This window comes from Mastomys coucha, unplaced genomic scaffold (genome assembly GCF_008632895.1).
Source record: "Mastomys coucha isolate ucsf_1 unplaced genomic scaffold, UCSF_Mcou_1 pScaffold23, whole genome shotgun sequence".
NCBI lineage: Eukaryota > Metazoa > Chordata > Mammalia > Rodentia > Muridae > Mastomys > Mastomys coucha.
In genome coordinates, this window is record NW_022196906.1 from 78,371,026 (window position 1) to 78,385,579 (window position 14,554).

The following is a 14,554-nucleotide window of genomic DNA, read 5'->3' on the forward strand; positions in this document are numbered from 1 at the left end:
TGAAACTATCAAAGAATAACACACAGACACCTGAGGAGGTGGCTCTGTGGGTAAAGTGCTTGCCATGTATGTGCGAGTACCCCAATTCAAATCTACCACATAAAGCTGAATTTGGTAGTCAGGTCTAGAACCCCCACACTTCCTATGGTAAGATGGCAGGGATAGGAGATTCCCTGAAGCTCACAAGCCTTCTCTTTTGATGCACAGAGCATGTAACAAGAGACCCTGTCTAGAACAAAATGGAAGCAAGAACTGATAACTGAGGTTTCTCTGACTTCTTATGCTTACACACACAAATGTGCATACATATCATACACAATCCACATAGCTTAAGACAACAGATGATGACCTAATTGTGATGTAAAATTTTATCTTCCTTTATTTTCCATTTTAATTTTTTTATAGAATGCATGAGAAGTATTAACTCCTATAGGAGAGGAAGCCATTTTCCTAAAGTACACATAAAAAGAGGAGGGACAATAAATGGAACTGAATTATTTTTCTTTGTTGGTTTGACAGCTATTGTCACCAAAGAACAAAAAAGTAATTTCTATATTACAGTCCACTCTCATTTTCATTTTAAATCAAACGTTGGTTTTCCACTATAAAGGTACTATAATAAATGTTCTAGGGATCCAATAATTTTAGGAACAGGGTCCCAAAATTGCAAATTACTTCAGGATGTACATAGAATAGATAACACCTAATGTGGGGTAAAATGTAAAGATTGTTAGGTGAGATACAAGCAAAATGCTCTGAGAATTTAGGAGTGGGAAAATTTTAGGAACCACCTTTAGATTAGGGAAAGTATAGAAAAATATTTGAAAGAGAAGAAATTTGAAAACCCATTAGCATTTAAGTGGGGACTCATAGCAATAGCCCTCAGCTGGAGGGAATAGCTTAGGCTAAAGAATAAATGATAAGCAGGGCTGTTCCGAGGGCCGCAGCAGCTGCTGTAACAATGGGAAGTTTGTGAATGACAAGCCTACACTTAGTCTGGTTTTAGACCTCCAAAGTAAGCATGCCTTGAGGGGAGGGCAGGGTTTTATCGGGTGACTTTGGGTGAGTGCCAGTGCTCTCCTGAGGAGAGACTTGAAGCCAAGTGAGGCTAGCTCTGAAGCTTCTCTGGTGCTTTCGTGATTTTAATCCTGGGGTCCAGTGCCTAGGAAAGCCTCTGTCCCGAGCAGTGCTCCATCCGTAGAATAGTCTTTTATTCTTTACCTTGATGTTGATTGGGAACAGATTCCTAATCTTGGTATTTTTGGAAACTGTTTTTCATGTTTTCTTGTCATCTTTTGATACCATTAGGAAAAGTCACCTTTATCAAATATTAATATTTATCACCTGTTAGTATAATTTGATGAAGTAGAAGTCTGAATTTCTGTGGATTCTGACTTCCTAGTCTTTGCCTTTATATTTCTGCTATTTTAAACAAGGTTTATGAGAGTATCCTAAACATATTTACAGATTGTAGGGAATCATTTTATCTTTCATCTTTAGGTTCAATTTTGCTTGAATTAGATATGAACATATATATATATAAAACATATATGTGTGATATATGTATATATATACACACACATACATATATGATAAGGTGTCAAGATTTTGAATTTCCATTAAAATTTTAGGTTCTATGTATCAGTTTTCATTCATTGGAAAATTGAAGTTTGATTGAGAAATAGTTGAGCCTATAAAGACATCTGAGCCAAATTGTCATCTTCAGGGGCTGGTGAGGTGGCTCAGCGGTTAAGAGCACGGACTGTTCTTCCAAAGGTCCTGAGTTCAAATCCCAGCAACCACATGGTGGCTCCAACCATCCGTAATGAGATCTGACGCCCTCTTCTGAAGTGTCTGAAGACAGTTACAGTGTACTTACACATAATAATAAATAAATAAATCTTTAAAAAAAAAAGTTGTCATCTTCAGCCTTCCAGCCCCACTAGCTTGGCATGTGCTCAGTCACTTATTACACCAGGAATCCCGTTCTCTAGAGCGCTTGTGTGTATGGTGGTAGATTTAGTCGAGGATAGCTGATATTTTTGGTGCTGTGAACCCCGTTCTCTAGAGCGCTTGTGTGTGTGGTAGATTTAGTCGAAGATAGCTGATATTTTTGGTGTTGTGAACCCCATTCTCTAGAGTGCTTGTGTGTGTGGTAGATTTAGTCGAGGATAGTTGATATTTTTGGTGTTGTGAACCCCGTTCTCTAGAGCGCTTGTGTGTATGGTGGTAGATTTAGTCGAGGATAAGCTGATATTTTTGGTGTTGTGAACCCCGTTCTCTAGAGCGCTTGTTGTGTGTATGGTGGTAGATTTAGTCGAGGATAGCTGATATTTTTGTTGTTGTGATATTGAAGGCTATCCTTTGCTGTACACAATTTTTATGTTCAACTTTATTGCTAGTATATAAATTTGATTTATTTATTTTACTTAGATATATTGACATTGCTAAATTCACTGAACAATTCTAGTAATTTCTTTATTCTTTAGGGCTATTTTGTGTGTGTGATGGTTTTATTTAGGTTTTTTTTTTTTTTTTGGAGACAAGGTCTTATTCTAGGCTGTCTTCAAACTCAAAGTTCTCCTGCCTCAGCCTGTTAAGGGCTGGAATTCCAGGCATGTTCTATAATGCCCAACTTGTGAGTGTTGATAGGTCCATAATCATGTTTGGAAACAGTATGTCCTTTTTCTTTAGAATCCTTTTCATTTTGTTATTGTGCAGCTTCTAAGAGGTCAGGGTTAGGACTTCTGAGAGTGATGGGAGGCAAACTTCGTGCCTCACAATTTTAAGGTGACATTTTTAGTATCCTAACTTTTGGAATGATAGCTCCTCTAGATTTTTATTGCTTTTTTTTTTTTAACTGATTCTGTAATGTTTCTTTTTAGCCTAGATTATTCATGTTTTTGCATGCCTTTGTGGTTGGCTGAGCACTAGATTTTATGAAATGCCCTTTCGTTGCTGGGCTGCTTGTATATTTGATTAGAGCAACGCACACTGACTTTTCGGGGCTTAGCAAACAGCATATGGGGTGAATCCTATTTGGATGTAATTTATTAGGTCTTTTATCAGTTAATATTTTTTTATTTATTAAAAACCAGAAGCACTTAAATCTAGAATGGTCTCTGGTGAAACCTTTAAAAGTATTTAGGGAAGTCAGTGTTTTGCACTTTGTAAGCCTGACGCCATCCTTCCTCCACTTTTTAATAACTTCTGTTATTTTCAGAGTAAAAATGGAGCATAGTTTCTATGACATTCCTATTGCTTAAGCTTACTTGTTTATTTGAGGTTTGTTTTGAGATGGGGTCTTGCTGTACTGCCCAAGCTGGCTTCAGTGTCCCTGGGTGAAGTGATCCTCTCCTACCTCTGAGACTACAGATGGATGCCACCACATCTGTTCTTAATTATTATCATCATCAAATATTAATTTTTAATGATTACAAAATTTCAGAAACTAAAGTGCGCCAAGAACCAGAGGTTCCAGAAAGAAGGCCCAAGGAGTGGCAGTCTGCCAGAAAGCCCGAGTGTTTGATCAAGACCTCTGCTGCATTGGCACACCAGTGGCACGTTCCAGATATAACCCCAAAGGCTGATAAAGAGGTGATGTTCTGTTCACTTAAACTACATTACCGTCTTTAGTAACGTGTCTCAGGTTTGATTTGTATGTTGGGTATTTCCTTTTGATGTTCTGAGGTGATGAGAGACCATATTTAGTGCGATAGTTGATTTACAAGATTTTCTTTTCTTTCTTTTTTTTCCAGAATACTGTGATCAGTAGCACCTGTAGGATGCTAAGAGCACATGTCAGGATAAATTCTGTTTTCATCAGTACTAATAGACTGTGGTAGTTTTGTTCTTTTTCTCTTTTTTGTTTTATGTGGGGATATGTGTCTGTGAATGCAGGTGCCTATGGAGATAGAGGCATTGGACTTCTAGAGCTAGAGTTACAGTGATTGAGAGCTGCCCAGTATGGATGATGGACATCAAACTCAGATCATCTGCAAGAGTAATATAGGTTGCCGGGCAGTGATGGCGCACACCTTTAATCCCAGCACTTGGGAGGCAGAGGCAGGTGGATTTCTGAGTTCCAGGCCAGCCTAGTCTACACAGAGAAACCCTGTCTCAAAAAACCAAAAAAAAAAAAAAAAAAAAAAAAAAAAAAAAAAAAAAAAGAGTAATATAGGCTTTTTAACCTGTGAGCCCTACAGTAGATTTATAGTTAAGAGAACTGAATACATAAATCCATAAAAATAATTTGGAAAGGAATATTATTCACAGTAGAATGTTTGTAACTGTGGCAAAAGTAATATTTATATTATTCAGTACATCTTTATAATGAAGTATTACTAATAAGTCAATGAAGTGCTGGTACACACTCCAACCTAAATGAACCTTAAAATTGCTAAGTGTAAAAACCGTGTCACAGGAGGATATTGGTTCTGTGAGCTAATGTGAGATGTTCCGAATAGGCAAAACCACAGAAATGGAAATTGTGTTCATAGTTGGTGGAAATAGGTACTATAAGAAACGAGGAGCAAATTACAGGTATGGGTTTATTTTTGCTTGGGGATGAAAATATTCTAAATTCAGTAAATACACTGAAAACTTACAAAGCATTCTTAGAAACAGCAAGGAAGAAGAGCCAGTTTCTTGTGACCCTGCTGACTGAGCGGCCATCTTAAAGGGAGTTCATTTTGTCACGCGTCTTACTTTGTAGCTGTGAGTTACCCATTTCTGTGTTAGGCTGCTTCTTCCTCACTTCTTACAGAATCCTACTCTTAGGTCTCTGTCTTCTCAGTGCACTGTCATGTTCTTTACTCGCTGCTGTCATATATGAAAATCCTTTGTTCCTTAAAATTACTCTGGGCCAGACATAGTAGTGCATACCTTTAATCCTAGCACTTGGGAAGTAGAGGCAGGCAGATCAAACTCAGGTTCTCAAATGGTTTTTTTTGTTTGTTTATTTTTTTCCAGACAAGGTTTCTCTGTATAGCCCTGGCTGTCCTGGAACGAACTCTGTAGACCAGGCTGGCCTCAAACTCAGAAATCTGCCTGCCTCTGCCTCCCAAGTACTGGGATCAAAGGTGTGCACCACCACTGCCCAGCCCAGGTTCTCAAATGTATTTAACAAAACATGACCCAGCATCTTCCTTGTATCAGAACCATTATGTGTTAAATTTTTATAAAATGTTCAGGAACTTGCAATATACTATCTACAGAGATGCACTTAAGTCTGGGCACGGTTTGAGTAAAGTATGTTAGCATTAAGTGTAGAATAAAAGAACAGTATTAAAATTTGACTAAAAGTTGTGTTGGGGGAGATAGCTTAGTAAAATGCTGTATAAGCATGAGGCCCTGAGTTTGATAATGAGTATCAGTGAAAAAAGCCAGGGCTAGGAGTATGTGCTTGTAATCTTAACCAACACCAGGGGGATGGAGACTGGTGGGTCCATGGGCTCACTGGTCTGCCAGCCCAACCTAGCATAATCTATCATCCACAGATCCAACATAGAGACTTTCTCAAAACACAATACCCTAAGTTGACATCTGGGCTTTACCTGTACATGTGCACATGTGAGTGAACATGAGTGTGCACATACACAAACACACACTCTTTAGTCTGCTTTTGTGGTGGTTTAAATATGCTTGGCTCATGCTACTACTAAGAGGTGTGGTCTGGTGGAGTAGGTGTGGCTTTGTTGGAGGAAGTGTGTCACTGTTAGGGTGGGCTCTGAGCTCTTATGCTCAAGCCCCACCCAGTGTGGACGAAACCTTCCTCCAGCTGCCTGCAGAAGGGAATCTCCTTGCTGTTTTCAGATCAAGATGTAGAACTCTTGACTGCTCATGCACCAAGTCTGCCTTGCATGATGCCACACTTCCCACCATGATGATAATGGACTCAACCCCTGAAACTGTAATGCAGCCTCAACTAAATGTTCTAAAAGTCATGGTGTCTTTTCACAGCAGTGGAAACCCAAACTAGGACAGCTTTGCTTTTCATATTTTTATTATTTCAAAGGTTATATTTGTTAAACTGTTAATGTCTAATTCTCTAAGTGATGTAATTTTAAATTTTCTTTTAGCAGAAGTGTACCACTGTTGAGCAACTTGCCTTTTCTGTTCCAAAGCAGTCACCACCAATATCAGTCCCTAAGTGGCTTGATCCCAAGTCTGTCTGTGAGACGCCAAGTAGCAGCTCCTCGGATGATTACATGAGATGGTAATTAAATTACCTGTGCACTGAGCTCAGATGCAAGGTGGTGAATAGAAATAAGATAAGCTTTCAGACCAAACTGTATTACAGTGAAACTGCTCTCTTATTTAGAGACTTGGGAATTACTTTCTTTCTCAGCATCAGTTTTTGACACCTGTAAAATCCAAAGGGGAAAGCAAATTACGATTACATATAGATTATCTTCATGTGTAATTATTCTGTTTTTAAGGACTGTTGTAAAAGTACTGTCATATTCTACTCTTACAGCTTGGAAATCTCAGTATGCAGTATATGTCTTTTGCTTGTTAACATGTATGCTTCTCTGATTGAGAAACATTTTAAAGGAAATTTAGCATTCTTAGAATGGAATAGGATAGATAGATATTTCCATGTATGAAGTGGTAATTGGAATGGGATAACCTCTGGATAAGATCAGATGTATAATTCACATAGTTTGGAAAGTATTCAAAGATACAAGACTAAGGACAGGAATGAGAGGTGTGTGAAGAAAAGAAAACATAAAAGATATTGCAAAAGAAAATGAGTGACATTTCAAAGAAATGAATATATAATAACCGTCAACCACTGGGTATATTTTTAATGTTTTAAGGATAACATAACTCCATGATGCCTTTGGCGTTTTATTTCCAGAATGTCATTTTTTACCCAAATTAGAACTATCTTATTTATAACCAGTGTCTTATCTGTTTAATGCAATGTCATTATGCCATCATCTTATTACATGTAGTTATTTCAAAGAATGATTGCTAGCTAAATTAATAATGCATTTCTTAAGGTATCTATGTGTGTGTTCTGTATGCTCACTTATATGCAGATACAAGTGCCTGCAAGCCAGAGGGGTCTGCCGCTCTCCACCCGACTCCCTTTACACAGAATCTCTCATAGAATCTGGAGCTACACTTGGCAGCTAGCCTTAGCAGTGCTTTGAGTTCCATCTTATTTTATTAACAAGGATTTCTTGTTAGGATAAAAAAAATTGATTTCACAACAATTTTCCCCAAATTAACCACCTGGTCATGATATAAATCAAACATATAAATATCGACTCTGGAATTTTAGGCTTATGTGATCTTTTTACAGTACATGAAGACTTAAATTTTCCCTTAATTTTTAAATATGTTATATTAAAGAAAATGAAAATCTTTTCTAGTTTTAAGACTCCAGTTGTAAAGAATGACTTTCCACCTGCCTGTCCATCATCAACACCTTACGGCCAGCTTGCCCACCTCCAGCAGCAACAGCAGCAAGGGTTCAGCACTCCTCTTCAAAACTTACAGGTTCGATGCACTGCTTTATGGTGCCATATTTAAGGTGCAGTCAGCTTCATAGATTTTGCTTTCACAGTATTGAGTTGTCAGGGACGGGCTTCAGAACCTGTCCCTTAGGGAAGCTTTTGACATTTTGATAAGGGTGTGTGTCTCCTACGAGCTCTCAGTGAGTAGGCTCAAGGATCCAGTTTGAATAGTTTAATAAACTTCCTTTGTTAATTCATTTGGAAAAGTGAATCTTCTGGATAGAGTAGCAATATGAGGTACTTACAGTGTATTATAATTTTGTAAACTAACAAAGATTTTGCTGACATGCGAATTAACATTTGACAAAAACCTGGGTACCAACTGACTGAAATCATAGTATAATACTCTTGAGCACAGTGTGAGCGTGGGTCTGGTGGGCAGACCTCATGGACACGATTCTTGGCTTCACTCTTCACCAGCTGTGTGATCTTTGGCAAGTTAAAGAACTCTTTATACCCATTTCATCATGCTTAAAATGGAGAAATAACACTACCTACTCCTAGAATCATTGTGAAGGCTATGTTAATTATATGTGTAACTCTAAAAGCAGTGCATGTTATCTGTTGATGTTATTTAAATGAAATAGCTAAAAGAATGATCACGTCTTAACACCAGTTGATTAAAAATAATTGACAGAAAGTGGAAGAATAGTTACATAACCTGGGAGGGAGGAACTGGGGAGTTGTTACTGTGAAATGGTATAGAGTTTCAATATTTGATGACAAAACATACTGAAGATGGACAGTGATGACGTTTCCACAGTGACCAGTGTACCTAATAACATGGAACTGTACTTAAAAATGGTTAAAAAAGCAAAGTTTGGGTTATGTGTATTTTGCCACTATATAAAAAGATGAACAAAAGATTACCTGACAATAGCTTATATAATGCTAGCTATGGAAAGATTTGATAATGTCTGCAGGCTGGAAATTAAGTAAGAAGTTACAAAGTGAAAGGAGAAGCCTAGCATGGTAGCACACAGCCCTCTACAGATAGAGCCAGGAGGATTCCTGTGAGTTTGAGGCCAGCCTGGTTTTCATAGTGTGTTCTAGTGCATCCAGAATTAAATAGAAAGACCCTTTCTCCAAAGGAAGAGAGTAAAGTTGATTCAAGATCTGTTTATTGGCCTTTCAGTGCTAATAGGTCCTGTTCTGGTTAAAATCTAGAAGGCAATACAGAAGTGACTGGGAAGGGGGCTTGAAAATGCTCTAGAGGAGGCCACTGTCAGGAGAGACTTCAGAAGCAGTCAGGTGTGGCCTAGAGCTGGGGAAAGGAGAGCAGTGCTCAAGGCTTCCCTGGGCTTTGGAAGTTTTGTGTGGGATAGAGAAGCAGAGTAAAATGATCTAAGTAATTAGTAGTTTGGAAGGCCCTAATGAGGAGGTGGATAGGGATGAGGAGTCTTGTGGAGAGAACTAATGTCACACTGGTATTGAAGTAGAATTCGCTGGTGTTAACTGTATTCTGAAAAGTGTTCATAGCAGGGGTAAGGCTGTCAAAGGGGTTATTCCCCAAGCAAAGCTGTTTAAGGAAGAACAAAGAAAACACGTGGGAGACAACTCTGACTTAAGCCAAGTCCCAAGAACAAGGACATTAGAGTCTGTCTGTCTGTCTGTTTCTATAGAAGATTACATGAGAGATCCTGTCATTTTGGATTCAAAACACAACTCAGTTAAAGTGAAGTTTATTTAGATTTTGATGGATTGAATTTGGTTAACTGACTAATCAAAACCTCTTCATTTCAGCTTTATTATCTGAAAATAAGGCCTTTTAAAGTCTATAAACACAGGCAAGACCATCCATTTATAAGAAGGAAGAAAAAGACAGCTGATACTCACCAGTTGATAGATCGCTGGAGACAATGAACTTCACTGAGGGCAGAAGAGAAGGATAGGCATTGATGATGAAATGTGCATTGTCTAATTGACCAGAGCTCACTGTGCCTTGGCACAGCGCTCTCATATAATATTAAATGGGGGTGGGGGTAAAGAAATGACTATGGATGTGTATGTGGAAATAAAGAAGTGCAAGGAGGAGAAATAGGAAAGAAAGATGAGTTTGTCCATTGGATAGTAAGTGACATTCTTAAATTTTCTATCAGTTAAACAGGAGACTTTTTAGAAATTTGTCTCTGATTTTAATTAACATATTTATGTTATTCCTTGTCTGTTTCTGTGGTGGTTGTTTTGGATTTTTTTTTTTTTTTTGAAAGTCTTGTAGCCCAGCTGGCCAAAATTGGGAGCATTTCACCATACCTAATGTAAACTAGTTTGTTAGACATGTTCTTTGAACTTATATTTACATATCTTAATTGTTTAGATTTCAGGATCTTCATCAATAAATGAATGCATTTCTGTTAACGGAAGAATTTATTCCATATTAAAGCAGATAGGCAGTGGAGGTTCAAGTAAGGTAAGTATCAAATGAATAAATATCCTGTCTTTTAAAGTATGGGGGCTCTTTTATCTTCTTGAAGCCCATGTTGCCCTGGAGCCAGAAAAGCTGCCTCATATCCTTTCCTTCCTCCCTTTACCTTCTTTAGACCAAATACTGGATCTCAGCCTCACACCCTTCCCCATGTGTCTTCTGCTTTTAGATTCCTTCTGTGTCGTGTTAACATGGGTTTGCAGTGCCCGGTAACCACTGTATTATCACAGAGACTAAAGAAGTGAACTGAGGACATAGCGTGATCTGCTGGTGTGCTTAGGGTCATTTAGTAAGAATGTTCAGTAGTGACCTTGTATTATTCAAGGTTTTCCATTTTAAAAATGTTCTAGTAACATGAACTTCTGGAATTAGATTATTTTCTAAATTTTTTTGAGTGATTATTTTTAAATGTATGTTTATTTTTTAGTGTGCATGATGTTAGATATTAAATAGCATTATGGCCTTCCTTTTCCCTACAAATTTATTTCATTTTTCTTTATAGCTGAATGAAATCATATTGTAGATACATAGTTTTCATTATCCACTCATCTGTTGAGCAACATTTAGGCTGGTTTCATTTCATGTTATTGTGAATAGAACAGCAATAAATGTGGATGTCCAAGTGTCTGTGTTGTAGGATGAGTCCTATGAATGATAAAGCTGGGCCATCTTAAGAAACCTCCATTCTGACTTTCATAATGGCTGTACCAGTTTACAGCAGCAGTGAATAAGAGTTCGTCTTTCACCACATCCTCACCAGTAGTTGTTGTCCAATTTTTTTTTTGATAATATCTATTCTGACTGGGTTGAGGCAGTGTCTCAGAGCAGTTTATATATTTCTTGGGGCTTTGATCATACCTAAAAATAGCCTTTGGCCATTTGTATTTCTTTGTAACTTTTTTCTTCATTTATTTATTTTACATATAATGAGCTTTCCCCTGTCTGTCTGCCTCTGCCAGCAAGTATAGGCCAGTAGGTTTGACCCTCTGAAACTAGAGTTACAGACAGTGGCTAACCACCATGTGGGTGCTAGGAATCAAACCTGAATTCTGGAAGAGCAGTGTTCTATGCTGAGCTCTGCAGCCCTGCGTCATCTTTTGAGGACTGTCTATTTCATTAGCCTGTTTGTCGATTAGAAGTTTTGTTTTATTTTGCATTTCTCTGTAGTTATGACTGTGAGTCCCCTCTTTGAAGTATAGGTAGCTAAGATTTCCCTCTCATTCTGTTTATGGTTTCCTTTGCTCTTTGAGGACCTTTTAATTTCATGCAGTCCATGTGTTGGTTTGTGGGGCGATTTCTTGTGCTTTGACTCAGAAAGTACTTACCTATACCTCTGTCTTGAAGTATATTCCCTTCTTTCCTCTGGCAAATTCAGTGTTTTAGGTTTTAAATCAAGGTCTTTGCTCCACATTGAGTTGACTTTTGTACAGGTTGAAAGTCCCGCTTCAGTGCCAGCCTTAGGTGGGATGCCCTTTCTTTGTGCTGCATGCTTTTGAGATCTTTGTCAAATACTAGATGGCACTGGTTTTGTTGGTTTGTTTCCAGGACTTCTGTTCTGTTCCTTTGGTCTCTCTGTTTTTATGTCAGTACCTGACTGTCATTATCATTATGTTCTTCTAGTCAATTTGCCTACTGTTTGACTGATGTAAACTCAAATATTATAATACCTCCAAAGGTATTCTCTTTTCCTTAGGACTTGTCTTAGTCAGGGTTTCTATTCCTGCACAAACATCATGACCATGAAGCAAGTTGGGGAGGAAAGGGTTTATTTGGCTTACTTCCACATTGCTGTTGACCACCAAAGGAAGTCAGGACTGGAACTCAAGCAGGTCAGAAAGCAGGAGCTGATGCAGAGGCCATGGAGGGATGTTCCTTACTGGCTTGCCTCCCCTGGCTTGCTCAGCCTGCTCTCTTATAGAACCCAAGACTTCCAGCCCAGGGATGGTACCACCCACAAGGGGCCCTAACCCCTTGATCACTAATTGAGAAAATGCCCCACAGCTGGATCTCATGGAGGCACTTCCCCAACTGAAGCTCCCTTCTCTGTGATAACTCCAGCCTGTGTCAAGTTGACACACAAAACTAGCCAGTACAGGACTGCTTTGTTATTCCATATGAATTCCCATGGAATTTTTTGTTTGTTTGTTTTGTTTTGTCTTCATAGTACTGTGAAGAATATCCTTGGGATTTTGATAGATATCTTAAATCTGTAAATTAATTTTGGTGGTATGGCCATTTTCATGATACTAACCTTGACTATGACATGTCATGGAATATTCTCTGTACCTCTTTTATTTTGATATCTACTTCTTTCTCCAGCTTTGGGACATTTTCTGCTATAATTTTATTTGTCCATTTTCCAATTTAGCACATATCTTTCTTTTTTTATTTCCTATGCTATGAATTTTGGGTTTGGCTTCTTGAATGTGTCCCAGAATTTTTGGAACTATTGCCTATGTGCATTAAATGTATTTTCTTTCTGTATATGGTCTTAGCTTTGTCTTCCATCCCTAAAACTTGTTCTTCTATCTAATCATGTTTAGTAATGATGCTTTTTGGCATACTCTTTAATTTGATTGACCATTCATTCCCAGCATTTGTTTGGTTTCTTTTCAGTATTTCAGTTCATGTGTTAATTTTTTCTTTCATGTTTTTTTACTTTCTCCAATTTACCATTTTGTTCACTTTGGAGATTGTCTTGTTGAGGTCCAGATTGAGTTCCTTAGTCATGCATACCTTTGTTTGTGTCTTTTATCTGTTCATTAATTCATTTTAAAAATAGGGCTATGAATTGTTTTCTTTTGGGACTGCTTGCAGCCCTGAGCTCCGTTCTTCCTCCTTGACTGAGGAGGAAAGCACTGTGAGAGCTGTCTATGAGTTACGCTTCCCACCCCACTCCAGCCACCTCTGCCTGTGGTGCTAACCCACAGAGCTACCCTCCAGGTCGTTCAGGCTTCCAGAGTTTTGTTAAATGTGGTTCTGTGCTTTGACTTTCTGTTTCTTAGGAGACAGTTGGTTTGTTTAAGTGTAGTTCTCATTGATGACCACACACAGACACATGCACACTTGCCTTTATTCTCTCACACTCAGACTTTCTCGGTCTTCCTGGTGTCCCTGAACCTTGGGTCCACTGCCTCAGGACTCTGGATTTGACCTCTAACTCAAGCCTTCCTTTGCTGCTTTCTTCCAGTGTTGTGGAGTAAATGCTGTTAAATGGTTAAAGTTTCTGAACTTGTATTTCCAGTTTAGCCCTCTCATTTCCAGACCAACTTTCCAAATTTGACTGCTCAGCATCTCTTCTTGGTTGGTTACCAGGTGTGTAAGATAGAGTGTGTAAACACATGCTCTCTAGTCTCCTGTTGCAGTCATAGCAACTTCATTCTGAAGAATTACTTGCCCGAAAACCTATTGAACTGTCAGATCACAGCCTTAGTCATCTTAGCGTTTGTGAATGGCTTTTCCTTGATGTTATCTCCCTGGATAAGACAGCCCTAGAATTTTGTAAATATAGCAACATCTTTAAGTTGCTTTTCTTGGATACTGATACAGAAAACTTTAGGGGTTTGTACCTTTGAATTATTTGAATGTCCACTGTCATAGGGGCTGGAAATGGACACTTAGCTTCTCGTCGTCATATCTATCTATCCATTTATTTATTTATTTATTTATTTATTTATTTATTTATACTTCTACACTCAAAATGGGCCTGGAACTTCCAATTGTTCATGTTGGCATTTTTTTTTTTTTTTTTTTTTTTTTTTTTTAAATTTTTGTTTTTCGAGACAGGGTTTCTCTGTGTAGCCCTGGCTGTCCTGGAACTCACTCTAGACCAGGCTGGCCTCGAACTCAGAAATCTGACTGTCTCTGCCTCCCAAGTGCTGGGATTAAAGGGGTGCGCCACCACTGCCTGGCCCATGTTGATATTTCTTTTAGGATATTCTCAGCCTGAGACTGTTAGTGTTAAATGGAAGAGTACTTTTCCAGTTTACAGAGGGAGACATGTCCTAAGCTCTTTCTCTACTTTTTATGTAGGTGTTTCAGGTATTGAATGAGAAGACACAGATAAATGCTATCAAATACGTGAACCTAGAAGATGCCGATGGCCAAACTATTGACAGCTACCGCAATGAGATAGCTTTTTTGAACAAACTACAGCAACACAGTGATAAGATTATCCGCCTCTATGATTAGTATGAATTAATTTTTATTTTAAAAATAAAAGTTTGTTCTTGCCATAATTCTTAGGCAAAGAGTAAATCCTTAATGATATAATATGGGCATTTATTGTTTTGTTGCGTCTGTTCATCTTTAATTGCAGTGAAATCACAGATCGGTACATCTACATGGTAATGGAATGTGGAAACATTGACCTAAATAGTTGGCTTAAAAAGAAAAAATCCATCAATCCATGGGAACGCAAGAGCTACTGGAAGAACATGTTGGAGGCGGTGCACACGATCCATCAACATGGTATTTTCATGTCTCTTTATGTATGTAAAGTTAAAATTGTTGCTAATTGTGCCATTTTAGAAACATACCCTTACCTGGAAGTTCGTTTAGAGGCGAAGGCACAAACCCATTTCTTTCTTTTTTTTTTTTTTTT

The 14,554-nt window shown here is 38.2% G+C and overlaps 1 protein-coding gene across 2 annotated transcripts in view; it reads left to right on the top strand.

The window, feature by feature from the left end:
* Positions 1 to 14,554, top strand: part of Ttk (TTK protein kinase) — a 39,061-nt gene that overhangs the window by 12,562 nt on the left and 11,945 nt on the right. The window contains exons 11-16 of one of the 2 annotated variants that reach the window (XM_031343206.1): positions 3,449 to 3,597; positions 6,084 to 6,217; positions 7,383 to 7,509; positions 9,844 to 9,936; positions 13,984 to 14,141; positions 14,270 to 14,421. In XM_031343206.1, the coding sequence (XP_031199066.1) occupies positions 3,449 to 3,597; positions 6,084 to 6,217; positions 7,383 to 7,509; positions 9,844 to 9,936; positions 13,984 to 14,141; positions 14,270 to 14,421 (813 nt within the window). The remainder of the gene's footprint in view (positions 1 to 3,448; positions 3,598 to 6,083; positions 6,218 to 7,382; positions 7,510 to 9,843; positions 9,937 to 13,983; positions 14,142 to 14,269; positions 14,422 to 14,554) is intronic. The other variant, XM_031343207.1, reaches the window with a different exon arrangement.